Source organism: Magnolia sinica, chromosome 16, assembly GCF_029962835.1.
Source record: "Magnolia sinica isolate HGM2019 chromosome 16, MsV1, whole genome shotgun sequence".
NCBI lineage: Eukaryota > Viridiplantae > Streptophyta > Magnoliopsida > Magnoliales > Magnoliaceae > Magnolia > Magnolia sinica.
Window position 1 is genome coordinate 16563941 of NC_080588.1, and position 26565 is coordinate 16590505.

The window sequence follows — 26565 nt, forward strand, 5'->3', positions numbered from 1 at the left end:
ATTTATGTGGATGGCATTGTCTTCAGTTCCACAAGTGAGGAGAAGGTTCATGAATTTTCCCACTTTATGCAATCTAAATTTGAAATGAGTATGGTGAGAGAGCTAAATTTCTTTCTTGGTTTACAAGTCAAACAGCTCGAGAATGGTATTTTTGTGTGTCAGACCAAATATGCGAAGAAATTGATAAAATATTTTGGTATTAAGTCTGGCAGATCACATAATAATCAAATGATTACTATACTTAAGTTATCTAAAAATATATCAAGGCAAAAGTGTAGATCGACACATGTACCATAGCATGATTGTTCACTCCCCAAGTATAGGGTTGTGATGTAGTAATAAACTCGGTAAGACCGAGGTCGAATCCACAGGGACTGAAACTTGTACGTTTCCTGAAACTAGGTAGAACTAGAACTAGCCTAAGATGCAATCTAAACCAAATATAAATTGATGAATAATGGTGAGAGATTAATGTAAAACTAAAGGAATTCAGAGGAAGGAAACTAGGGATTCAGAGGATCCACTTGTAGGGATCAGGGAGATCTTATGTCTGCATTAAGATTCATGGAAATCAAACTGAACCTACTTGATTTAGTCTTCATGTGATGAAAGGAATATGAATCAGAATGGATTCTATCATCAAACCATGCCCAGGAGACAGAGCAAACAACAGAATTAAACCAATTACCAACCAATCAGATGATTGTGAAGGTTAGGAAGGATACCGCCATCCAGCCATGCCCAGGAGACAATGGCGAACAACAGGGCTTCCTGATGTCACAATCAAAATACGGAAAAGGAAATACTCAAAGCCATTGCAAACCCATTGTAATGTCAGTCACAACAGGCCATTAAAGACTACAAATATTCTCATAATAAAATTAAATCAAAATTCAATTCAGTCTAAATAAAAGGTATAATAACAGTCTCCCATCATGCTACAGGCTTCACCTCTTAACCCTAGCTAAGAGGTTCAGCCAGACATGAATGGCTTGAACTCAAAGCAAATAAAAAGAAAAAGAAAACGAAAAATAAAAGAAAATAAGAAAAAACTTATTATCTTTTCTCTCTTATCTTTTCTCTCTCTCTCGTTTTCAGCCCCCTGTTCCAGCCAATCTCTGTTTCTCTTTCTCCCTCCCTGACGTCCAGCAAAAAGCTAAACTCTTCTTCTTTGCTTCCGTTTTTTCCTCCACACGCTGCCAGCAGCCAACCTCCTCACGTCCCTCCAAAACTGTCCTTCACGTTTCAGCCACCGATCTCTGTTTGCGCGCTGGAAAGAATTCGAATTGGAGAGGGACTGCGTTGCCGTGCACAGCTAGTGCACATGTACACCATGCACACTCGTCTCATATGGGGTCCACGTATGAAGTTTGCGAGAAGTCTGCACTGTCCATCTGGTTCTTCACATGATTTAAGGCGTTGAGACTGAAGATGAGGTGTATCCAGAGATCAGGTGGCCCTAGATCAGTAAATTGTGGGCTGATCTGTCCGTTGGGCCACTTCCACAGCGATCCAATGGATGAAATTTTACGTGTACGGTTCATTTATGGTCCTCAGGCCACATATGGAGTTTCGAACTGATCGGATGGTGGGAACCCTATGATCTTGCATTCTGGACACTTTTCAGGCCACTTGAGCTTCAATTCCTCGATTTTCTTGGATCCCTGGCGTGCAAATCTGTCGATCTTGGTCTCCTAGGGTCCTTCGCTTGCCTTGGTGACTTCAGACTGTTAAATCCATGCCTTTAGTACCCTTTCCCAGTCCAGGCTCGTGAATACTTTCTGTATCACAAACATGATTAAATCAGGCCGATAAACAGTACTATGTTTGTAAATCCAGGCAAAATACTGGGGTCGGATATGCAATATTTGACCCTCAACACAACCCCCAACCAGCATCTTGCTAGTCCCGAGCAAGGTATGCGAAAAATAAATTGAGAATTACAGGACAATTTCTATAAACTCAAGAGATTTATGAAAAACAGTTCAGATACTCGAATTCTAAGATTCATGAATGTTGGCATTACTTTCTCGTGGAATCAAGCTCACGGTAACCTTCATAATCAAGCTCAAATATTAATCCATTAATTAGAACAATTCAAAATATTGAGTTCCATGAGTGTATAGTGTAATCTCGGCTTAACATTATTAAGATTCACTTCTCTATTTCAGGTAATCATTGGTAACCACAAGAGAATTCATGATAACCAAAACTTTCCTCACAAATCATCTTTTCATTCCTCCAGCTTTTGATTTTTCCATTAAAAGTAACGCCAAGAAGGGGAATCAAATCCTCACCTACAGGGAGCAAACCTATGGTGAAGACCATTGCCTATCCCTTTCCGACTGGCTATTTTGGAAAATTGAACCTTCACCTATAGGGAGCAAACCTATGGTGAAGACCATTCGCCCAATCTTTTCAATTTCTCAGGTTGGTTCCTTTCAAGCTTAATCCTTCAATATCGAATGAAACCTTAATGTGTAAGCGAGATGTGACATATAAAATTATGATTCAATCAATGTTTAAAACTTCTAATCATGGATTAATAGTTCAAACTCTAAATCCATGAGTCATAAATTACCAACATCATGTATTTTGTAATTCCAAGTGTCCCAGATGGCCATCAAAATCACTTTGAATTCATACGAAATTCCAAAAAAAATTTAAAATTTTCACAATTTTCGCTCAAGACCAAGAAAACACTGATTAGGAAACCTAATCTCCCACCCCCAACTAAAAATCTACATTGTCCTCAATGTAAAAGAAATAAACATGCAATGCACATGGGACAATGGAAATATAGGAGGGGTGATGGAAAGATAGTACTTGGACGAAAGAATCAAGAGGCTTTCCAAAGATATCTACGTAAGAGCGGGTCAGAATAAGAGAAAAATAAATAGAAGAAAAAAGAAAAATAACAAAAATAAAATCCTACCTATACCACTTTCGCAGGTGCTCTTGATTGCATTTAGCGTATGCAATAAGCCTTTAAACCCCTAGGTTACCCCTAGTGGACGAGTTGTAGTCTCGTGAGGGTTTGCAGTAATGTTACCCACAAACATTGAACTAACTAATGATAAAAACGAAATGAAATGAAGAGCTGGGTTGCCTCCCAGGAGCGCTAAGTTTACCGTCTTCAACCAGACAAATAAAGCAACTACCCTAGTCCTATGAAAGCGATAAACTTACCTGTACCTCCATCAGATTAGGAGATTAATCCCGGTAAACAGGAGCAGTCAGGGTCATGGACATGTCCTCTGAATCAAATTTCTCGACAAATGGTTTCAATCGATGTCCATTGACTTTAAACTCCTTGCCATTGTCGGGATCTCTTATCTCAACGGCCCCATGAGAAAAAAACAGCAACAACAATTTAAGGGCCGGTCCAACGAGATCGAAGCTTACCCGGAAAGAGATGTAATCGAGAATTGTACAAAAGGACCTTCTGACCAGGCGTGAATGATTTTCGTAAAATGTGTTGGTCATGAAATGCTTTCATCTTGTCCTTGTAAATTCTTGAATTATCGTATGCATCATTCCGGATTTCCTCAAGTTCATTCAATTGAAGTTTGCGTAGCGAGCCAGCATTGTCCAGATTGAAATTAAGATTTTTGATCACCCAGTACGCTTTATGTTCCAGCTCCACAGGCAAGTGACAAGCTTTCCTATAGACAAGTCTAAAGGGAGACATTCCAATAGGGGTTTTAAATCGGTCAATCGATTGACCAATCCTTACGATCAAGGTTAACCGTTTTCTCCAAAATGTGTTTGATTTCCCTATTAGAAATCCCGGCTTGCCCACTTGTCTGTGGGTGGTACGGGGTGCTCACCTTATGAGAGATACCATATTTCTTCATTAAGCTCTCAAATGGTTTATTACAAAAGTGTGAGCCCCCATCACTAATGATGGCTCGAGGCGTTCCGAATCGAGAAAGGATGTTTTCTTTTAGGAATTTAATGACCGTGCGATGGTCATTAGTTCGACACGGAATCGCTTCGACCCATTTAGTGACATAATCCACAGCGAGCAAAATATACAGATTTCCAAACGATTGGGGGAATGGTCCCATGAAATCAATGCCCCAGCAATCAAATGCTTCAATGATAAGGATGGGATTCAAAGGCATCATATTTCGACGGGACAATGCTCCCAATTTCTGACAACGCTCACAAGCTTTGCAAAACTCATGAGTGTCCCTAAACATAGTGGGCTAGTAAAAGCCACACTACAGAATCTTGGCCGTGGTCTTTTTAGCAGAAAAGTGACCACCACAGGCTTATGAATGACAGAAGGAGATGACGCTCTGATGCTCATCGTCTGGTACACATCTCCTTAGGATTTGGTCTGGGCAATATTTAAATAAATAAGGATCTTCCCAGAAAAAGTTGCGCACCTCAGTGAAGAATTTCTTCTTATCTTGCGCAGTCTATTGTGTCGATATGGCACCTGTAGCAAGATAATTAGTAATATCAGCAAACCAAGGTGAATGGGAGACTCTGAATAGTTGTTCATCAGGGAATATGTCGTTGATATGAGTCGTCTCAAGGGAATCAGAGGTATTAAGGCGAGACAGGTGATCGGCCATTACGTTCTGTACTCCCTTTTTATCTTTAATTTCCAAATCAAATTCTTGGAGTAGAAGGATCCATCGTATCAAACGGGGCTTAGAATCATTCTTAGAAAGAAGATACTTAAGTGCCGCATGATCTGTGTAAATAATGATCTTGGATCCGATCAAGTAGGACCTAAATTTGTCCAAGGCGAATATTACAGCTAAGAGTTCCTTTTCCTTAGTCGAGTAGTTCACCTGGGCAGAATTTAAAGTTCTACTTGCGTAATGAATGACGTAGGGCCTCTTATCTTTTCTCTGGCCTAGGACCGCCCCAAGAGCATAATCAGAAGCATCGCACATAAGCTCAAAAGGAAGGCTCCAGTCGGGTGGCTGCATGATAGGTGCAGTGGTTAATGTGCCCTTAAGCTTGGTGAAAACTTCCTGGTATTGCTCAATCCACTCATACAGAGCATCCTTTTGAAGAAGAGTACATAAAGGACGAGAGAGGAGACTAAAGTCCTTTATGAATCGCCTGTAAAATCCTGCGTGTCCTAAGAAGGATCGCACGTCTCTAATGTTCTTGGGTGGAGGTAGGTTAGAGATAAGATCGATTTTTGCCTTATCTACCTCGATTCCCTTGGACGAGATGATATGCCCAAGGACAATTCCCTTCTGAACTATGAAATGGCACTTCTCCCAATTAAGTACCAAGTTCTTTTCTTCACATCTTTTCAGCAAGTGCTTGGAAAGTCTTAAGCACTTGCTGAAAGATGGACCGTAAATAGAGAAATCGTCCATGAAGACCTCTAGATATTGCCCCACCATATCAGAAAAGATACTAAGCATATATCGCTGAAAGGTGGCAGGGGCATTACATAGTCCGAATGGCATCCTTCGATAGGCAAAGGTGCTATAGGGACATGTAAATGTGGTCTTTTCCTGGTCTTCAGGGGTTATCTCTATCTGGTTGTAGCCCGAATACCCGTCAAGGAAACTGTAATAGGAATGACCAGCTAACCTTTCCAAGATCTGATCAATGAATGGTAAAGGAAAGTGGTCTTTCCTTGTGACGGTATTCAACTTCCTGTAGTCAATGCACATTCTCCAACCAGTAGTGACTCTAGTTGGCACGAGTTCATTATTGGCATTGGCTACGATGGTGATTCCGGACTTCTTAGGGACCACTTGAGTTGGACTCACCCATTGACTATCGGATATAGGGTATATGATACCCACGTCTAATAGTTTAAGAACCTCGGCCTTAACCACTTCCTTCATATTTGGATTTAGTCTACGTTGTGGTTGCCGAGCGGTTTTTACATTATCCTCAAGATATATGCGGTGAGTACAAATCGAGGGATCGATTCCCTTGAGGTCCGCTATCGTCCATCCTAGGGCTCCTTTATGCTCAATGAGAGTAGATATGAGCATACTCTCCTGTTCTTTCTCTAGGTGGGCAGAGATCACCACCGGGTATGTCTCATCTTGACCTAAATAGGCATATTTCAAATCAGAGGGCAAAGGTTTTAGGTCAAGCTTCGGCGGCTTGAGGTTAAACGGTAGAGGCATTACATCGGTTTGTGGCAATTCTTCAAATTATGGCCTCCACCGGTTAACTTCAAGTACCGGTGCAGTATCAAGCAAGGTGCATGTCTCCCTAATCATGTCATCATCAAAATCATGGGAGTGGGCCAGGCATGTCTCTAGATGGTCGGAGGATAAGGTCAGAGGTGTCGTATCTTCCACGAAAGAGTCAATCATGTTAATGTCGTGGAAATCGTCATCATCCTCTGAGTTGCTGCCGTTATTAAAAAAAATATTTGACTCCAATGTCAAATTTTCAAAAGACATAGTCATGACACCATTCCTGCAATTGATAATTGCATTTGATGTGGCAAGGAATGGGCGACCAAGAATGACGGGAATCTGAGTGCTCATGTTATTGATGGGTTCGGTGTCCAGGATGATAAAATCTATAGGGTAGTAAAATCTATCGACCTGAACTAACACATCCTCAATTATCCCTCTTGGTACACGAACAGAGCGATCAGCAAGTTGTAGTGTGGTTAGGGTGGGTTTTAATTCACCCAAACCTAACTGTTTGTATACCGAGTAGGGAATCAGATTGACACTCGCTCCTAAGTCAAGAAGTGCGTGATCAATTCGATGGTTCCCGATTACACATGATATGGTTGGGCTATCATGATCTTTGAATTTCTGTGGCACGTCTTTATTCAGGATGGCACTCACTTTCTCAGTCAAGAAGATTTTCTTTTGAATAATTTTTCATCTTTTGGTCGTGCATAAGTCTTTCAGAAATTTGGCATATGAAGGAATCTGTTTCACGACATCAAGTAGAGGAATGTTGAGTTTCACTTGTTTCAACACCTCTAGGATATCCTGAGAGTTAGAGAGAGGTTTTGGTGAAACCAACCGTTGGGGGAACGGAGCAACTGGCTTCTCTAGAAGTTCCGGTTCTAATTTTTGTGGGGCATCACTGGATCCATCGTTGTTGTCCTCTTCTGGTTCTTGAGGCTTTTCGGGCCTAACCGGAAGAGTTTTATCAATGATCCTTTTACTCCTAAGAGTGGTGATGGATTTAGCGTGCCCCATCTGATTTGAAGAGCTGGGATCATTAATCTCGTACTGCGGTTTAGGATTGGGGAGAGGTTGTGCAGGAAGCATCCCCTTTTCTATAACCGTCATACGAGAATCTATCTTTTGCATAAAATCTGTAATTCCCCGCATTGCCTGAGCCAGCTCTTGTATGGAATTTTAAACTGGTTCCTCTTGAGGTTTCACTTGATTTGGATTTTGATTGAAGAAACCTTGAGGGGTAGTCGTTTGTCCATTCCTCTAACTAAAGTTTGGATGATTTTTCCAACCAGGATTATACGTATTGGAGTTAGGTCCAGTAAAAGGTCTTTGATAGTTGTTTACGGCATTAGCTTGTTCATTCAACACTCCTCGAAAGGTGGGTATTGTAGGACAATTTTCAGTTGTATGAATGTTGCAATCACAGATGCCGCAAACAATTTCATTAACCTTATCCTTCTTTCCTTCCATGGCCTCAACTTTCCTTATGAGCGTAGTCACTTTATACTTGAGATCATCCTCTTCTTTCAAGAGATATAATCCACCTTTCTCCTTTAATTGAGTCGGCCTAGACGTGGTGTTCGCCATTGGGTAATAGTCCCATGATTGTGTTTTTTCAGCAAGACTATCGAGGTAATCCCATACATCGTCAACATCTTTATTAATGAACTCTCCATTACACATTGTCTCGACCATTTGGCGCATGGAAGATGTCAGTCCATCATAGAAAAAATTTGTAATGCGCCACGTTTCAAATCCGTGTTGTGGGCATGAACTGACCAAATCTTTGAATCTTTCCCAACATTGGAAGAATGTTTCATCTTCCTTTTGGGCAAAGTTCATGATTGCTTTTCTGAGGGTAATCGTTTTATGATGTGGGAAGAAATTTTTTATGAATTCCCTCTGCATGTCGTTCCATGTGCCAATGGATCTAGGACGCAGTGAATGTAACCACGTCTTAGCTTTCTCTTTTAAGGAAAAAGGAAAGAGTTCCAGCCTAATTGTATCCTCAGATACATTAGGAAAACATAATGTAGCTATAATCTCATCGAACTCTTTCAAATGTAAATATGGACTTTCTGATTTAAGTCCATGGAATTTGGGAAGAAGTTGGATAACTCCTGGCTTGATGTCCATTTGTCCTGTGTTTTCAGGGAAAATCATGCATGAGGGCATACTCACTCCCGCTGGTTGTAGATAATCTCTTAAAGTACGAGGCGGGGGTGCCTATTGCACCTCATTCTCATCTTGGGTATCCTCCACCCTGGGTGGAAGTAGAGGAGGTTGGTCTTCAGCTAAAACTTCAATCAACTCAGGGGATTTCGAGCGGTGTCTAGTCCTGCGATGGATAGTCAACCCCTCAACTAATCCTCCTTCAGTCAAGAGACGTCGAGTGTCGTCACGGGCCCACTTGGGCATGAAACACTCGCAGCCCTCAATCAAATTCAAAGCCTAATCCTAAGAAAGGAAAAGAAAATCTAAAAAGAAAGAGAGGGAGAGTTGGAAAGAAATTACCAAATTGAAGCCCCTAAGTTAAGGACCTGCAAAATAAAACAAAATAAGTTAGATTCTAAAAAGGGGAGGAACAATCCTTTAAAAGAAAGGTAGTAGTAAACTGATTTCTAAAAGAAAGTGGAAACTTCTAAAATAAAATAGGAGAGTCCTTAAACTAGAAAGTAAATTACTAAAAGAGAACTGAAAAATAGGAAGTAGAGAAGGAGCTTACCGAATTAGAAATTTCTATTTTAAAGGCCCACAAAATAGGAAGGTTAGTTTCTAAAAAATTCTAAAAATAAATTAGGAAACAAATTAGATTCTAAAAGAGTTAAAATTAGAAAGTTACTAAAATAAAAATAAGAAAGTTAATTTCTAAAAAGGGTAATAACTAACCAAGTTTCTAAAAACAAAAGAGGAAAATTTCTAAAAACTATTTCCTACAAATAGGAAAATACTAGAATTAGAAAAATTTAAACCCTAACTTTAAAAGTGGAAAGAGTAGAGAAATTAGGAAGGAATTACCAATTTAGGAACTTATGTCAAGATCCTACAAAATAATGAAACAAGTTAGTTTTTAAAAATAAAAATAAAATAAAATAAAAACCCTTAGCCAAAAGTTAGTAAAATCCTAATCCTAACCTAATTCTAAAACTAATTAATTTAAAAACTAACGTTGGCAATGGCGCAAAACTTGCACCCCAAGTATAGGGTTAATGATGAATAATAAACTGGAGGTTATTGACTTGATGAGGGATACCCACCCCAGCTGAAACTAAATAGAACTAGAACTAGCCTAAGATGCAATCTAAATCAAATATAAATTGATGAATAATGGTGAGAGATTAATGTAAAACTAAAGAAATTCAGAGGAAGGAAACTAGGGATTCAGAGGATCCACTTGTAAGGATCAGGGAGATCTTATACCTGCATTAAGATTCTTGGAAATCAAACTGAACCTACTTGATTTAGTCTTCATGTGATGAAAGGAATATGAATCAGAATGGATTCTATCATCAAACCATGCCCAGAAGACAGAGCAAACAACATAATTAAACCAATTACCAACCAATCAGATGATTGTGAAGGTTAGGAAAGATACCGCCATCCAGCCATGCCCAGGAGACGATGGCAAACAACAGGGCTTCCTGATGTCACAATCAAAATACGGAAAAGGAAATACTTAAAGCCATTGCAAACCCATTGTAATGTCAGTCACAACAGGCCATTAAAGACTACAAATATTCTCATAATAAAATTTCATGTGTATTTTCATCTCGAAAATTGGTCCAAAAAAGCTGACTTAAATTTGTAGACCCCATTGCGATGTGTATGACATATCCACACTGTCCATCTGTTTTATCAAAAGATTTTAGGGCCTAAGTCCAAAATTGAGACAGATCCAATGCTCAAGTGGCCCATACCACAGGAAACAATGGCCTTAAACGTCCACCATTGAAAGTTATTTTGTTCATTGTGCCCACGTTGATGTTTATTTGTCATCTAACCTTTTCATGAAGTCATAAAAACATTAATAAGGGGTAAACACGAATATCAGCTTCATCCAAAACTTCTGAGGGCCACACAAAATTTTTATACGGTGAGCATCCAATTTCAACTATTTCCTGTGGTGTGGTCCACTGGAGCTTTGGATCTGCCTAATTTTTGGGCACATGCCTTAAAATCAGCTAGCATAAGGGATGGATGGTGTGGATAAGCCACATACATCATAGTGAGCCCCACATTTATTTTGTACCTTTTCTCAGTTTTAGTGCTAAAAAGTTAGTCGTCGGTACTGGTGTGGGAATTGCATAGGGAAGTAATTATTAGCTATTTCCCAGTCATTTCCCAATGGAATCAAAAATCAAATAGCCCCTAAAGAATTCCATTTGTCTACTATTAGGAGAATTTTTAGATATGTAGCTTGCACCACAAATTATGGTCTCCAGTAGCTATATGATTCCTCGACTACTATAGCTGGATATTTAGATGTTGATTGGGCTGGAAACATTGACGATAAAAAATCCACAAATAGCAGTTATTTTTATGTTGGGAACTGCTTAGTTTCTTGGTATAGTAAGAAGCAGAACTTTATATCTTTGTCCACTGCTGAAGCCAAGTACATTACAATTGGGAGTTGTTGTACTCAATTACTCTAGATGAAACAAATGTTGCTTGATTACGGGATTGCTCAGGAGATCATGACATTGTTTTGCAATAATACCAATGTAATCAATATCTCAAAGAATTATGTACAACACACGCAGACTAAACATATTAACATCCGATACCATTTCATTCGATCAACAACCTGTCAATTCAAGTCGATTAGACTAACAACGCTTGAATCGACATTGTCTAATTAAAAAAAAAAAAAAAACTTTTACTAGGTTTAGTCATTTTTCCCCTCATATCTTATTTGTATTGTTGGTTCCACCTCTCATTTCGTCTGTTCTTCTTAAAATCTTTCAATTTCACTTTATGGTTCTCTTCCGTTTTTATTTTGTGTCTTTTAATTGGTTCATCATCCAAAATGACGAGTAGTCGCTCATCCGTTAAAAAAAAAAAAGGAAAAGTAATCCAAAGCCAAGAACAACGAGGGTCCATCTGACTCCACTCGCTGAGAGAAATTACCCCGTCACGGTCACGGATGTAGCCAATCTTATGATCCACCTCCTCCATAGTCCTTTTTCTCTAGCACATCTTCTTTGGGTTCCCCATTTGATGAAGAAGTTGAAATCATTTGTGACTTCCTGGTAAAATTCTCAAAACTCCCTATTATTTATGAAATAAGAGTTTCATTAGAATGTCTTCAAGGTTTCGATATGCACGAACTACTAGTTCAGATTGGATGGGATCCAATTTGGTCTTTCGGTGGTCTCGTCTTTGAGAAGTTAGTGCATATATTTTTTTTCAAATGTTATGAACCAGTGCTACATCCCTCGAGTTTCAACATGGACTATAATGGGAGAGTCACTCATGTGACATCAGAACGTATTACTTGGTTAATTGGTGCCGCAAGGTCAATGTGTACTCCTCCTGAGACAGATTTGGCTCTTAAAGCCTAATGTATGGAGTGGACCAAATTCTTATTTAACGGTCACAATGTGGCGTGGCACAAAGGAAATGCATTGAGTGCATCAGATTTGTCTAGTTAGTTTCACCTACTGCACCTTATATTCACCACAAATGTATATTCGAGGAAAGGTAATCGCGCTAACCTGACACCTTTTATGGTAAAAACCATGTATCATGTTGGTCACCATCGGTGTCTTTATCTTCCAACCCTGATGATGCATCAGATCATTTCTGTATTGTCCTCGAGTCATTCTTTTGCTCTACCCTTTAGGCACCTTATCTGTATGTTAGCCCATGACTATGGTTTTCCAAATACTATCAAGTCTCCTCTTCCAATCACATGGATTAACTTAGAAAGAATTCAGAAAATTAAGTTGCCACGTCCACAGGACCCTGCATAGCCTCAAGAGGCTACTCCACCAACTTCTCACGTCCATCAAGCCGCTACATCTTCATGACATTCGACTCCACCTGAACCTCGTCACCATTCACCTCCACCTAAGGTTTGACTTGCTACGCTGCCTGCATCATCGTCAGAACCTCAAGCAGACATTTTTCCTCACATCACCAGCATCGAGGAGCCGCAGACACGCATGGTGGAGTGCCAGGCACAGATTATGGAGCAGTTGACACAGATTTTGGAGTGTCAAATGCACATGGAGCAGATGTTAGAGACGATATACTGCTCCATTCAAGACTTGGCTTCGTGATTTCATTGCTAGTGAGATGATGCGCCAACCCCCGACATTATGGGATAGGATAATTGTTTGAGGATAATTTGTGTCAGAGACAATCTTTTGCTTTTATAGTTGTTAAGTCTTTTGACTATCGAGGTCATTATGTGGATATATAAATGTATATCTGTGGATGGCCTCTTTTAATTTGTGTTGTATCAGACTTTGAGTCATGTGTGGATTTTATTTACTAATATTTCTATGGATCGTACTTATGATTATGGTTTTTATAGTTAGACATTTCTATGCTTTTTGCTATGATAATGACCCAAATTGGTATCTTCTTGGTAGATCTATCATTACTTTTTTTATAGATATAGTTTGTTTATACCCCCATGTGTATGGATTGTCATGTTTCTCTCTTGGCACTTTGTAATTGACTCTTATTGTGATACGTATTTTTGTGCATATAAGTACATTTTTTATGTGTATGTCTCATCATCATGTCATGTGCTTATTGTATATCTATTTGGTTAACACTTTGTCAATTCTTGATTAAAAAAAAAGGGAGAGAATGAAAATCCCACCAAAGTATGTTTGATTATCTTTTTTGTAGGCTATCTTTGATGCGGGGACTTAGGGGGAGTATATTTGTGCAGTTAAAGAAGCGACTTCCTATACAAGTCATCGAGTTCATTATTTATAGATCTTTATAACTATGGGCATGTAAATTTTGAGATTTATTTTGTCTATTTCATTGGTATTTACCATGATAATGTATAGGTTAGGTTTTATCACATAATTGGCAAAGGGGAAGATTAAGTGCAATTGTTTGTCAATAATGTGAGCCTGTTGCCGTCAAGTCATGTGAGCCCTATTGGTAGCCAAAGACGTCCGAAAACTTGAAGACTTGAAGAATTATGGTGATCAAGGCATAAAGACACAGGTATACGTATGAAAGTGCCTTGGTATCCCTATACTTTGAACCCAATTAAACCCAAAACACTATCTCTAGATGACAAACATCAATAGGAAAACACTCATGTCATCATCCTATTAAAATCGAACAAGTTTAGCTTGGCTTGTAAGAGCTTCAGAGCTTCTGAATGTTAAAAACCAAAATTAGTACAAAACAGTGAACTGTTGATTAAATCGACAACATTATCGATTGAAGTCGATTCGAGTTGATCGAATCGACAGAACCTATCAATCCAATCAATACTAGTCAAAACCATCCAGCAAGCAATACATGAAAATTAGTTAATTGTTGTTTAAATCGACAATTCCATCGATTTAATCAACATAGCTTAAAAACATCCAGCAACCAAAATTGTATAATTCACAGAGTTGTCAATCGAATCGACAGTCCAATCGTTAATGTCAATTCGAGTCAATTGAATCGAAAGATCAATCGATTTGATTGATAACTAGTCATTTTAGATCCATTGCTTCACTCATCTATTTAAAGAATCTCTTAGGGCTTTTGCAAGCTAATGGGAATTTGATAGAACATGAGTCTAAGTGTATCCCTTTCTAATCATCTCTCTTAAGACTCAAATTTCATTGAATTCATGTCATCTTCATGGGTTTAATCACCATAAATGAGTATCTAAAGCTCCCATTGAAGTTGAACATGATATCTATCTTTCTCTAAGGCTTAGACATATATCTTACAGGTAAACTATATTTATCTAATAGCTAGAATGCTTGATTAGGTGAATTCTCCATTTTTTCCTACAAAGCCCTAATTTTTGGGAGATTCACCACCATCACCAAACTCCCAATACATTAGCACACTAGATTAAAAGATTCACTTAATGTTGTTGATCAAGAGAGCCAAAGAGAAGTTGATTCAAGTCCGGAGAAGCATCTCAAGAACATATGCTATCAACTGGCTTATCTATCTCATAAGAGTTTATTTTGAATCTATTATAAAAGTCACTTCTTGTGGAGATTTGGGTTTAGAGTTTGAAACCCAAACTCAAAATGTAAGACCTTGTGTAGGCCACTGGTGGATGTGTACAATATTGTTAGTTCTTGTGTGGGACTAATTGAGAGTTTGAGATCCAAACTCGTACGACTTGTGTAGGTCACCAACAGTGTGTATATAGGAGTCCTTGTGTAGGATGTAATGGTTTATGGTGAACCTATTGAAAACCATATGAGATAGTGAAATCCGGAAAACTCGAATTTGAGTTGTCATCCAAGAGTGGAGTAGGTAATTCATCGAACCACTATATGTTGTTGTACAATATGTGATGATTCTCTACTTATGCTTTGTCTTGTTCTTTATGCTATGGATACATGAATAGATAGATGGCATGTTAAGTGTTTAAATCATTGTCTCAATAGATATAGTTGTCTCATTTGGACTTCATATGAAATTTGCATCTATGATAGTATATGATCCTATACACATAACTCCAAGCTTCTAACTTAGTGATACTAGTGGAATACCTGCAATTTCATATTGCTATCTAAAGCCCATTCTTCTATGTGCTCTCAAACGTAACCTACTTTAATTGGTATACCAACACTGAGTTGGTCATATGAGATGCCTAAACCATAATGGATAAATGATAAACCTAACGCAAAAAAGCTAACAAGATCCTTGAATCCATAGAAGGCTCCATCCTGATTGATTCTCTAGACACTTCCAACACAAAGCACACTAGATTAAGAAATCATGCATCATTTGTGTTTTCTTTAATTATGGTATCATGTACAGGTAAGTCAGTTTTTACTTTTAAGGTTTTCGTCATCGGTTCTAAGGGCTTATGGTATGTCAAGGCATGAAATATATTTTTTTCTCCAAATTATTGAAACCAAAACAATGAGATATTAAATCCCATCACATTCAATAAATCTTTCCTAGTCTGACCATCTAGCATAGAATCTGGACCATGAACAGAAGTAGAAATTGGCCCCGTTACTATGACAAGGGGCATCATACGACCCTAATAACAAAAGCATGGGATTTGTTGATTTCAACCTCTAAAATTGTTATAAGTTCAACCCCCATTGGGATACTTTAGTCCTCTTGAATCTGCATAAGAGGGACATGCTATAACCAAACTAGCCTTGTGGGGGTGAAACTAATAATTTTATAGGTGGAAATAACAATAATGGTCTATTTGGGTAGTGGGTCCTACATAATCAAAATTAAATACAATCCTGATTTTGGGTAGTGGATCCTACATAACCAAAATATGTTAGAAGATGATAATAATCATATGATTTTTCCCTTGGAATTTGGCCCTCTTGCTATTTCTCTTTTAACAATTCATTTTGTAGCCACAACAGACAAAGGTTGGGATTGCTTTATAAATGTGGTTCTAGACATGTACTCTATTGGCATTACTCCCAACTGCTTGGATGGTCTGGATAAACGTGCATGAGGGCCACATTTCAGAGGTGATGCACCACCGTTTCTAACAGATGATACATCTAATTTGCTTGTTGATCTGCACACATGGCATACATTAATTCAAATTAAACGGTTCAAATTGTAGGACCCACTGTGGATTAGTAATCATCCCAATGTAACATCTATTCAACAACCTAAAGCAGTGATCTGCCGACACTTATTCCTGAATCCAGACCATTAGTTAACTTTCATCTCAACCATCTAATAAATGTCCACCAATCGATTAGTTATGAGAGTGAACTTATGTTACTTTCTGTTTATGATCAATCCAAAGTGGTAATTGCCATTTTGACGGTTTAGTCTGAGTTGTTTATGTGCCGCCAGTACAAACTTATAGTACCTGTGTATCAACCATCACGATCCGCCAGAGTATAAAAGTTTTCTGAGAGCAGTGGCGGTGGATGAGCATAGGTGTCTTGAAATGAATACAAACATCATTGATACGGCCCACACCAGCCTACAATAACCAGACATGACCCACACAGAAATAAGAAGAATAAGAGCTACAAAGGAAAACAAAAGGCAGTCAAAGTGTCATATAAATACATGAGGATTTAATGGAGGATTCCAGGACTGTTTTCTGGGGCATGCTGTGACCATGTGACCCTCTCTCTCTCTCTCTCTCTCTCTCTCTCTCTCTCTCTCTCATTTATGTCACAGAAATAAGGCATTTCTACAAATAAAAAATAGCTTTTAATCACTTGTAGAGCTCATCATCACCACCATCATCACACCCATATTCACCTTCTTCTTCTTCTTCTTACTCATGGGAAGAGGGGAGATGTTTGTTCCTATGGTCTTTGTTTTGCTGCATCTATGTGTGGGAGCAATCCATAGGAAAGGAGGAGAAGGAGAAGAAGGTGATAGGATAGTAGCACTGCCCGGCCAGCCCAATGTGTCTTTTGAGCAGTACTCGGGCTATGTCACTGTTAATGCACGGGCTGGGAGAGCTCTCTTCTATTGGCTCACTGAGGCTGCTACTGCACCAGAGTCTAAACCTTTGGTCATATGGCTAAATGGAGGTTAGTCAATCTCTCTCTCTCTCTCTCTCTCTCTCTCTCTCTCTCTCTCTCTCTCTCTCTCTCTCATCAAAGGTGGATTTTGCATATAAAACTTCTATTTTAGCAGCTTGCTAAGGACCCTCTCTCTCTCTCTCTCTCTCATCAAAGGTGGATTTTGCATATAAAACTTCCATTTTAGCAGCTTGCTAAGGACCCCCAACCTATTGTTGTTTCTACGTTGTCACTGTAGCTGTTTGATTGGCTTGGATGGGAGATTTCTGAAAATATTCTCTCGGATTGAAATGTTTTGACCATTTGATAATTTTACTCTCCCATCTTAGATGAGGGCCTTTCTATAATCGTTTCCATCATTGTACCATGACCCCAAAACCAACAGCTACAGTCTTGACACATAAAACATCAATTTGCCGCGATGTACCATACCAAACATCTTCATTGTAATTCGGATAATGGACAAGCATGTAAAAAATTACTTATGGTTTGACAGAGTACGAAGATCCATGTTCATGCACCCAACCACCTTAGACCGGTATAATTTATTTCAGCATGAACAGATGAAAAAAATCATAGTCTGTGAGAGTTCACATAAGGTTGTACGTGAATATTACTCCTACAGGTACATACACTGTAACCTCTCTCTCTATCTATACTGTAATGTATATAAAGTTAGCAGTACATATTTACCTAATTTTAGCTCTACAATTAATTTTATTAGGAGAAAGAACTTCAAATATTTAAAAGATATGAAAAAAACATTTTAAATAAAGTTATTGGCATATTGAACAGTTCAAAAATAGGGTGAGTATTCTATATGTGATTTAGATTTCACAGCTAAAATGCCAATAAATGGATTAGATTTTATCTAATAAGAATATTTAACAAATTTTATTTTTAATATCATCAATATGAAAGGATATCACCTTTATTTTTCTTCAAGGTCATTTTTCCATTCATTATCAAGTAGCTTACACCTGCTTATCCTCCTCTTTGCATCTAGCCAATGCGGAGTGCGTCATTATAGAAACCGTGTGACAAAGGCTTCACGAGGTTTACCATGATGAATGTGTGACATTCACTTTGTGTGTGTGTTGCAACAACTCATGGCAGGGTGTTTGCCTAAAACTAATGCAAATTAAAGATTCAAATGAGGTATGACATGGGAAAGAGTGACCCTTTGGTGTGTGTGTGAGAGAGAGAGAGACTTTAAAATACAATCAATGTATGAAAGCAACATAGACCGGCTCTTGCTATGTTTTTATTTGTATGTATAAGATGTTTGAATTTAAAGCTGATAAAGACAGCTTAGATGTATGGAGTTTCATCCAGACATAGGTATATTTAAGCTGAAACGAGTTCTAGTGCAAGTCTTGCATTCGTTGTACTAGATATTATCAAAATTTCAAGCCAAAAGGAAAACATTTCCCTTGATAAAACTGTGGTGGAGTTGAGTTCAACGGGACACTGGGACAGCTCATCAATTGATCCGAACCATCCATTAGGTCCTATGTGCATTTCATGGACTACAGGGAAAAAAAAAAAAAACATTAATTTCATAGGCTACCATGATAAAATAAAAATAAATTATTACAACAATGAGACCATTCTAACCATCCAGTCAACATGCTATAGATGGACGGTCTAGATGATTTATTGAAAACTAGGTCCAATCAACAATTTGATGCAATGGTTTAGTACATTCATCATGGATTGCGTATGGTTCTAAAGCATCACGTTCGTTCGGTCATCCTAACCATCCCACCTATAGTTAAGAAAAGGAATGGTTAGAGAAGAAGACCATCTTAGAAATGGATTTGACCATCCAATTAAATTGATTTAATCGTCAAAATGGTGAGATTTTGTCATGGTAGCCCATGAAATGTGTGTTGAGCCTGGTGGATGTTCCAGATCGGTGGATCGGCCGATGACCAAGTGGCCCAGTTGAACTCAAAAGGAAAGACCACAAACTGATAGTAACTTTGACAACGTAGTCCAGGACGCGGATTGCATCCTGCCTATGCAAGTACAGACTCGGTCCAAGCAGGGACTCTGTGGGCCCAACCTGATATATGGGTTTTATCCACACCGTCCATCCATTTTTTCAAATCATTTTATCGCATGAGCCCAAAAGAAAGGCAGATCCAAGGCTCAAGTCGATCACACGGTGGGACTTGAACGCTCACCATTAAAAACTTCGTGGTAGCCACAGAAGTTTTGATCAAGCTGATATTTGTGTTTTACCTTCGTACGGGTCTATGTGACCTTACGAACAGGTTGGATGGAAAATAAACAAAACGGTGGGCCTTAGGAAAGTTTCAATGGTGGGCGTCAGTATCACCGCTGCTACCTGTTTTGTGGTCCACTTGACCCTTGAATTTGTCTTATGTTTTGGATAATACCCTAAAATAATCTGTAAAAATGAATGGACGGCACGGATTAGACCCATACATCACGGTGGCACACACAGATCCCCTGCCTGGACCGCAGGTGCAATCTCGCGATCGTGCCGCTGTACAGAAGTCCTATGCAGCTCCTTATTGTGCATGTGGCGATCGGCACCGTTAGTCTGGTAGGTCACCATCTCGATAGCCATAGGTATGGGTGTACATGCAGTCCAACCGAGTCGAGCTGAGGGTGTACATTCAGGCGATTTGAGTCGAGCTGGCCTCAGCTTGACTCGGTTCAGCCACTAGCTGATCTCAGCTTGAACTTGGCTCAGCTCGGTCCTCTTGCCAGCCCAGGCCAGTTCGAGCCAAGATAAGCCAAGTTGCTTGTGCGGTATTTCCACAAACACCTAAAATGCACCTTCAAAATCTTACCATATGGGAAACAACAATAATGGTTTCACTGGTATTTTATTAAACACCTTCTAAACAATATAAAAACTAAGAAAAAAAGGATATTTATCTCATGTACATATCTTTCTTATCACTAGCCATACTTGGTTGAGTCATTTCATTAAACACCGGTGAGCAACATTAATATCAAAGTAACCGGGTCACCAAATTGGCTCCATCTGAGTTCCATTTGAGATGGATCCGATCCGAGTGGAGTCCAGTTGAAGCCAACTCGAATTCATTTTTTCGAGCTCAAAAAAATCAGCTCGATTCAACTCAAACTCAGCTTCCAATGGAGCTTTTCTGAGTGAGCTAACCGAGCTAGCTCGGTTCGTGTACACCCCCAGCCGTAGGACAAAACTAGTATGATTGAACAACTCTTACCATCCTGTGGCTGTGAGTTTTGATTTTTAAATATGGACAACCGCTTTGACGGTTCCTTTTTTAAGCGACTAATGTTATTTCTATGACTGTCCATTCCCTTTGATTTTTTATTATTTGGACTATCGACGTGATGGCCCACCAAAATAGCTCTTCTGATCACTACAATTTTTCCTATCTCTCTCTCTCTCTCTCTGTCTCTAGCACGTGCACTATAAAAATATAGCCCAACGCCAAAATCCCTTTTGTCCTCCTCATTACATCTCTCATGCGTCAACTTCAGTGCACGCATCTCTAGCTGTCTAATTCAATGTGTGCGCGGATAGGGTACAGCCCCACCATTACCGAGCTAGAGACGGACGGTCCTGTCAGGGTCTTATGTGGGACCCACTGGGATGTATATGTTTTATCAACACCGTTCACCCATTTTGAAAGATCATTTTAAGGTAATTTGCAAAAAAGGAGATATATTGAAGGCTCAAGTGAACCACACTACAGAAAGCAGTAGAGATTGAAAGCCTTTTTGTTTTCCCTTCATACATGTCTATGTAATCTTATGAACAGGTTAGATGCAAATAATAGGAAGTTTTCAACGGTAGGAATTCAATCCACACTTCTTCCTCTGGTGTGGTCCACTTGAGGAATCAATAGTCCTAATGTTTTTGCCTCGTGCCCTATAATGATCTTTCAAAATGTATGGACGGCGTGGATAAAACATATACATCACGATGGGCGCCACAGAGCCCCTCTCAGGACCGTCCGTCTCCAGCTCAAAGTTATTGTTGTCAATGGGCTGAGTGGGCCCAATATTTACCCGAACCCAGCCCAATTGGGGCGGCTATGGCCTATGGCTATGGGTGTGGCTAAAAAGGGTGTGGGTCATGTGAATGCTTAAACTTCTCAACTAGATTAAATGTGGACCGTCCATTTTCCAAACTGCTAATACGATGGTTAAACTTATTAGCTCAAAGTGATTTGAAATGGATGGATAATCATAGGTGGGCACCACATGATGGTTGTTCCACATCAATGCTAAGACGTCTCCTAATATGCGCAATATGGAATATGGAACTCCATTTAAATCATAAATTGAAAAGTTAGGCCCATAATCAAAGTGGTTTGTGAGAGATGGGAAATCAAAATTAGACCTGACATGATGGATGGTCCACATTAATGCTGAGACCTTTCCAATATACTAAAAATGGATTATCCATTCAACAAATTACTAATCATATAGTAAGAAATCAAAAGGGGGACCCACTTGATTAACTGTCTATATCAATAATTTAACCTTTTTTTAGTTAATGATATGAATTTTCCAGTTCATTGTCAATTGATCTGATAGCGAGGAGCATCTAATCAAAGTGATTTGAGAGGTGGGCCATCAAACTTTATATATTGGATAAGGAAATAATATGATAGATGGTAACACTTAGACAGCCCAATCCATTGATCTAGACTGTTCATCAGGTTCAGCATGCTCATGGGTTATACCATGCAAACATCAAGCAGCTATGACAAATAGGAACGGTTTGATCAATGGTCTTTAATAGGGACGGACGAGATAATTTACACAAAAATAAGTATAGTCCATTCATTGGTAGGGCTTGTCGTGGATTGCATATGAAGAATAACTTTTGTTAGACAAGTGTAACATCATGTCCATAGCTTCGAAAATGGATGGCTGTAGAAAATAAAGTAAAATCAAGGAGGATTTTGATTGTCTGATCATTGTGATTTTTGTGTGCTCGAGCATGAGATGTGTTTTGAACTTAATGAATAGTTCAAATTGACATATTGCACTGTCCTACTGATGCAAGTAGGAGAACACTTGCATTTCTCTACTTTTCATGGATTTTTACCATAAAATTCTTTCAAAATTCAGATTGTGGGGCCCACGTGGTATGTGTCTAACATCTAATTTAACCAACGGATGCACACCAATATAATTATCAGACCAAGAAAATCATAAGATTAGTCAATCCATTAAGAAAATAATAATAATAATAATAATAATAATACAAACCACTCAAAAAGCATCAAATTCAGGTGTAGACCATCTAAAATTCCAGTGTAGACCATCTGATGGTTTAATTGCTTTTGTGTGTGTGTGTGTGTTATCACTATAGTGGGGTGCATGTGTTGGATGCATTGGATGTTGAACATGTATCATGTGGCCCCAAAAGCCTCCACTTTCACTACATTTTAAACAAAAATTAAATGAGGGCATTTTTATAATTTTCTTGCTCAAATCTTGCTTGGCTTCTAAAATTAAAATTTTGAATAGGGCTGGGCTGGCCCATGGCCCAGCCCGAGCAGTTCAAAGTCTGGGAGGAGGCCAACCCCAGGCCCGGCCCGTTGATAGCCCTAGTTCCGAGATAATGAAATCGAGAGCTAGTTATTAGAGTTGAAAACGAGTCTCGTACAATGTCAGTTTAGAGGACCACTCGGCCTAGAGCATACATGATTTGACTCGGCAGAGATCCGAGTCAAAAAGTCACTGATTTTTAGAACCATGTTCCATTTAAAGAGGCTCCAGCGGAGCAGTGGTCAGGATTATCAAACCATTGGCCCCTCGTGTAATATTGGAAATTGCAGACCACTGGCTTCATCTATTCCACCCTGCCTACCATACAAGTGGCACACTGCCAACGCCATCTGAACCGTCCACATGGTGGACCCCACTGTGGAAGCAGCTACTGCACATAAGTTGTCCCATTAGATATATAATCCCGTCTGTATGACTTGATGGATTCTGACCCGATAACTGTCCACTTGGGACCACCCAACAAATCTCCATTTGGGGCCTGATGTAGAGTGGGGTCACGGACGCTTTCATGTCCAAGATGGACTAGAGAAGGCCCAATCCAAGGTGAAAGTGATCCGGACCGTCAGAACCTTAAAACAGGCATGTATCTCGCAAATCGGAATGAGTTATTCAAACGTACCATATATGATTTTTGGTAAGAGAAGCTACTTTAGCCACCCAACCCTACTACGCCGGGTTGCCCACGCCGAATTTGCGAGATTCCTTCAGATCAATGGTCAAAAATCTATTTTATTTTTATTTTTAATATTTATATTAAGTTTTAGTTTGATTGTAACTCTTCATTCTTTGAGCTTTAGGAGCTGTGTTCAACATAAAAAAAATACTTAGAAAAATTAGGAGAATGACATGGTTAAGCCAAATGGCATACTATTTTTGGCCAAAAACCATGAAGTCTAGTTTGAAATCATGACCATCTATAAATAATAAGCTTGCTATTTATATTAAGTCAAGAATTTTAGGGAGTTTGAGTCAGAGTTGGATTCTGAAACTTATTCCAAGGTTTGATATTACTATTTAAAGGGTTATAAATTCGTTTTTATCATTTATCAATCAAATTTTAAATTTTTAGAATTTTTTTTCTATATTTTTTTCCCTTGTGGATTCGAGGTATCTCTACGAGGAGTCTAAAGAAGCTCCGTAAATTCGGAGTAGTTATCCCCTTGAGGAAGACGGTGATCGACCTTATCATGTCCACCCCTGCATCAAGGCCCACACAAAGAATGGTTTGGATTGTATAGTTAGTACCATTAATAAAAAGCCGTTGATTAAACGGTTACGAACATGTTATTAGTGCGCAATGTGTACACCATATATCTGATATCTGGGCCATTCAAGAGGTGTGGGTAAACAAGAAAATTACCCGGCCTGAAAAATCAGGCCTTTTATTTATTTATTTTAATAGTGAGCTGAACCTAATTGGCTGTCCAAGAACACAACTTTTTAAACATGGTTTTTATTTTATTTTTCCATAGGTCCTGGTTGCTCTTCGATCGCTTATGGTGCATCAGAAGAGATTGGTCCATTCCGGCTACACAAGAGCGGGTCCCGTCTAAACCTTAACAAGCACTCCTGGAACCTTGTGGCTAACCTTCTCTTTCTCGAAGCGCCTGCGGGCGTCGGATTCTCTTATACCAACACATCTTTCGATCTCAACGATACCGGTGATCGGCGCACCGGTCTGACCCACAAGCCCATTTTCTTCTTATTATATTTTGGGTAGTCATTTTGTTGTATGTTTGAAAATCAGGTAGTCCTTGGATTACTGAAGTGATATAGTAGTAAGCATTTGATGCAGGTCCGACTGTTAATAATCAGGGCTGTCAATGGGCCCAGGTGGGCCCGGCTAAATTAAAATTTTGAATAGGTTGGGCCTGAACAGTTTGAAATCCTAGCTGTTGGCAACACCCGGACTGGCCCATTGACAGCCCTATTGATCAGCCATGCACCACTAGTCCTCTTTTTCTATGAAAAATGATCCCAACCATTAGAAAAATGGATTTGAATGTAAGATGTGGAATATTCTATGATTTTATATGGGGTGATTGTTTAAAATGAATTGGATCATACTCTTCCCCATGGCCTATTATGGTGGGATCTGCTTCTTGAATTCCCATCAGCATACCAGCTTACTATAGATTCGCTTAGTAATCCATGGACTATAAGAACATGACTCATTTTTTTATTTGCTAGGCAGAAATTATAGGATGTGCTCATTTTTATTATTTGATAGGGAGGAATTATAGGATATATGTGGTGGCTATGTGACTTAAACTAAAAATTAAGGAATTGGAAATCGAAAAATTAAAAAGAGGAGAGAAATGAAAATGGTTTTTTATTCACATGACCTTTTGTGTTGTTTGGATTACAAAGAAAAGAACACATTCTATAAAGTAATTAGATTATTTAGTTAAGATTAGTAAAAAATAGAAAACTAGTGGCTCTTTAGGTTTAAGCGAGTTGTGTCGTTGTGAAAGGAGACATAGATATATTGTTGGGATTAGTTGTTTAGTTCATTTATAATCAAACCACAAGGAATAAGAAGGATAAATTGTGATAAATGTAAGAAATTTAATATGCATGATAATAGATTCCCATATGTGCATGTGCACATTACACATTCCCATATGTGCCACATTTTTAGATGCATGAAAAATGATAGCAGCACATGCGCACATGTGGGGTACTTGGATAGTCACACACATGACGCATTTGTAACATTTGGTGGATGTGCACAAATGAGAATGTTCCTTATGTGTATCAAATTAGAAAAAAGTGGTCTCAACTCTTTAGTAAAGAGGACAAATCCATACTTTAAATGGTCATATATTTTTATCTCTCCAAAAGTACCTAATTTGTTATGTAAAATGGGAATGACCAATGTTTTAAATATCATTATCACGTAATGTATCACACCCTTAGGATACGAATATATATCGGTTATCGCATGGGCTATATTGATTGTATCATGTAATGTATCATTGCTGTTGGTAAACATGGGAATAACTGAGAAATTGATCGAATTTTTTAATGAAACTTTAGGGTGTGTTTGATTTTTCAAACCTTTGGTAAATACACTTGCAAATGGGTAATAATTATTTCATTGCGTAATTATGGCATTGTTATCGATGCTTGATTTGACACTTACTTTTTGAACTCTAAAACCAAGGACAATGGCAAATATATGTGGGGCCCCCCATGATGTTTGTGTCTTATCCACACTGTCCATCTATTATGCCAGCTAAATTTAGGGTTGACCCAAAAAAAATAAGGCCGATACAAAGCTCAAGTGGACCACACCACAAGTTTTAGGGAATCGAACGTCTACCGTTAAAAATGTATCGGTGCCATTGTTTCCTTTAATGTGGGCCACTTGAGTGTTGGATCGGGCTCATTTTTTGGCTCATGTGTCAAAATGTTACGCTAAAATTGATGTATGGCGCAAATATATCATATGTATCATGTTGGGGCCCAGAAATTTAAACTAGTCTTTTTTACTTAGTTTTCAAAATAGAAATACAAGTGCATTTTCAAACAGGTGGACAACTAATAATTACTAATTTCCAAGGCATTTACATGCAATTTGGAAAATCAAACAGGCCCTTCGAAATTTTAGAAAAAGACATCAAAACACACTTAGAAATCAAAACATTACAAAAGATAAGTGCACATGATAAGGATTTCCTTTGTATGTGATCATAAAATATGTGATGTCTAACTGAACTAATGCAAGTATATTCAAAGTCTATTCATATAATTTATAAATGTAAGAAGACATGTATGGACATACAAGCAATACATTCAATAATAAAAGAATAATCACTATATTTGGATACAAAGATTGTAACTGATTTGCGAGAAATTGGAAACTTTCATTTTTTTTTTCAATTTTTCACGCTTAGCCCATCTTTCCCAAATCTCGAAATCTAAGCTCTAAATCCATAGATTTGTAACCATTTGACACTGATTTAACATGATTTACAGCAAAATAATTGATCAAAAATCGAAAATGCTTACAAGATCAAATAGATGTGATATATTGGCACTACCTGTGTGTTTCGTATTATACAGGTGGGATACAAGATATATCGTGGGATATATTAGTCAATGTTGTCAATACTTTAAACATTGAAAATGACAAATCATATACAAGTACTTTTATCATCAGTTAATAACATAAC

General features: G+C 38.5%; 1 protein-coding gene and 1 non-coding gene across 2 annotated transcripts in view; both read left to right on the plus strand.

Annotated features, from left to right (window-relative positions):
- Nucleotides 1-7902: 7902 nt before the first annotated feature.
- Nucleotides 7903-8009, plus strand: LOC131230169 (small nucleolar RNA R71). The gene has a single exon (XR_009163891.1). It is a non-coding gene; the product is annotated as a small nucleolar RNA R71 (small nucleolar RNA).
- Nucleotides 8010-16428: 8419 nt separating this feature from the next.
- LOC131229346 (serine carboxypeptidase-like 25) overlaps nucleotides 16429-26565 on the plus strand; it is a 31755-nt gene continuing 21618 nt past the window's right edge. The window contains exons 1-2 of the mRNA XM_058225284.1: nucleotides 16429-16843; nucleotides 23860-24063. Coding sequence (XP_058081267.1) covers nucleotides 16588-16843; nucleotides 23860-24063 — 460 coding nt within the window. The 5' untranslated portion in view covers nucleotides 16429-16587. The remainder of the gene's footprint in view (nucleotides 16844-23859; nucleotides 24064-26565) is intronic.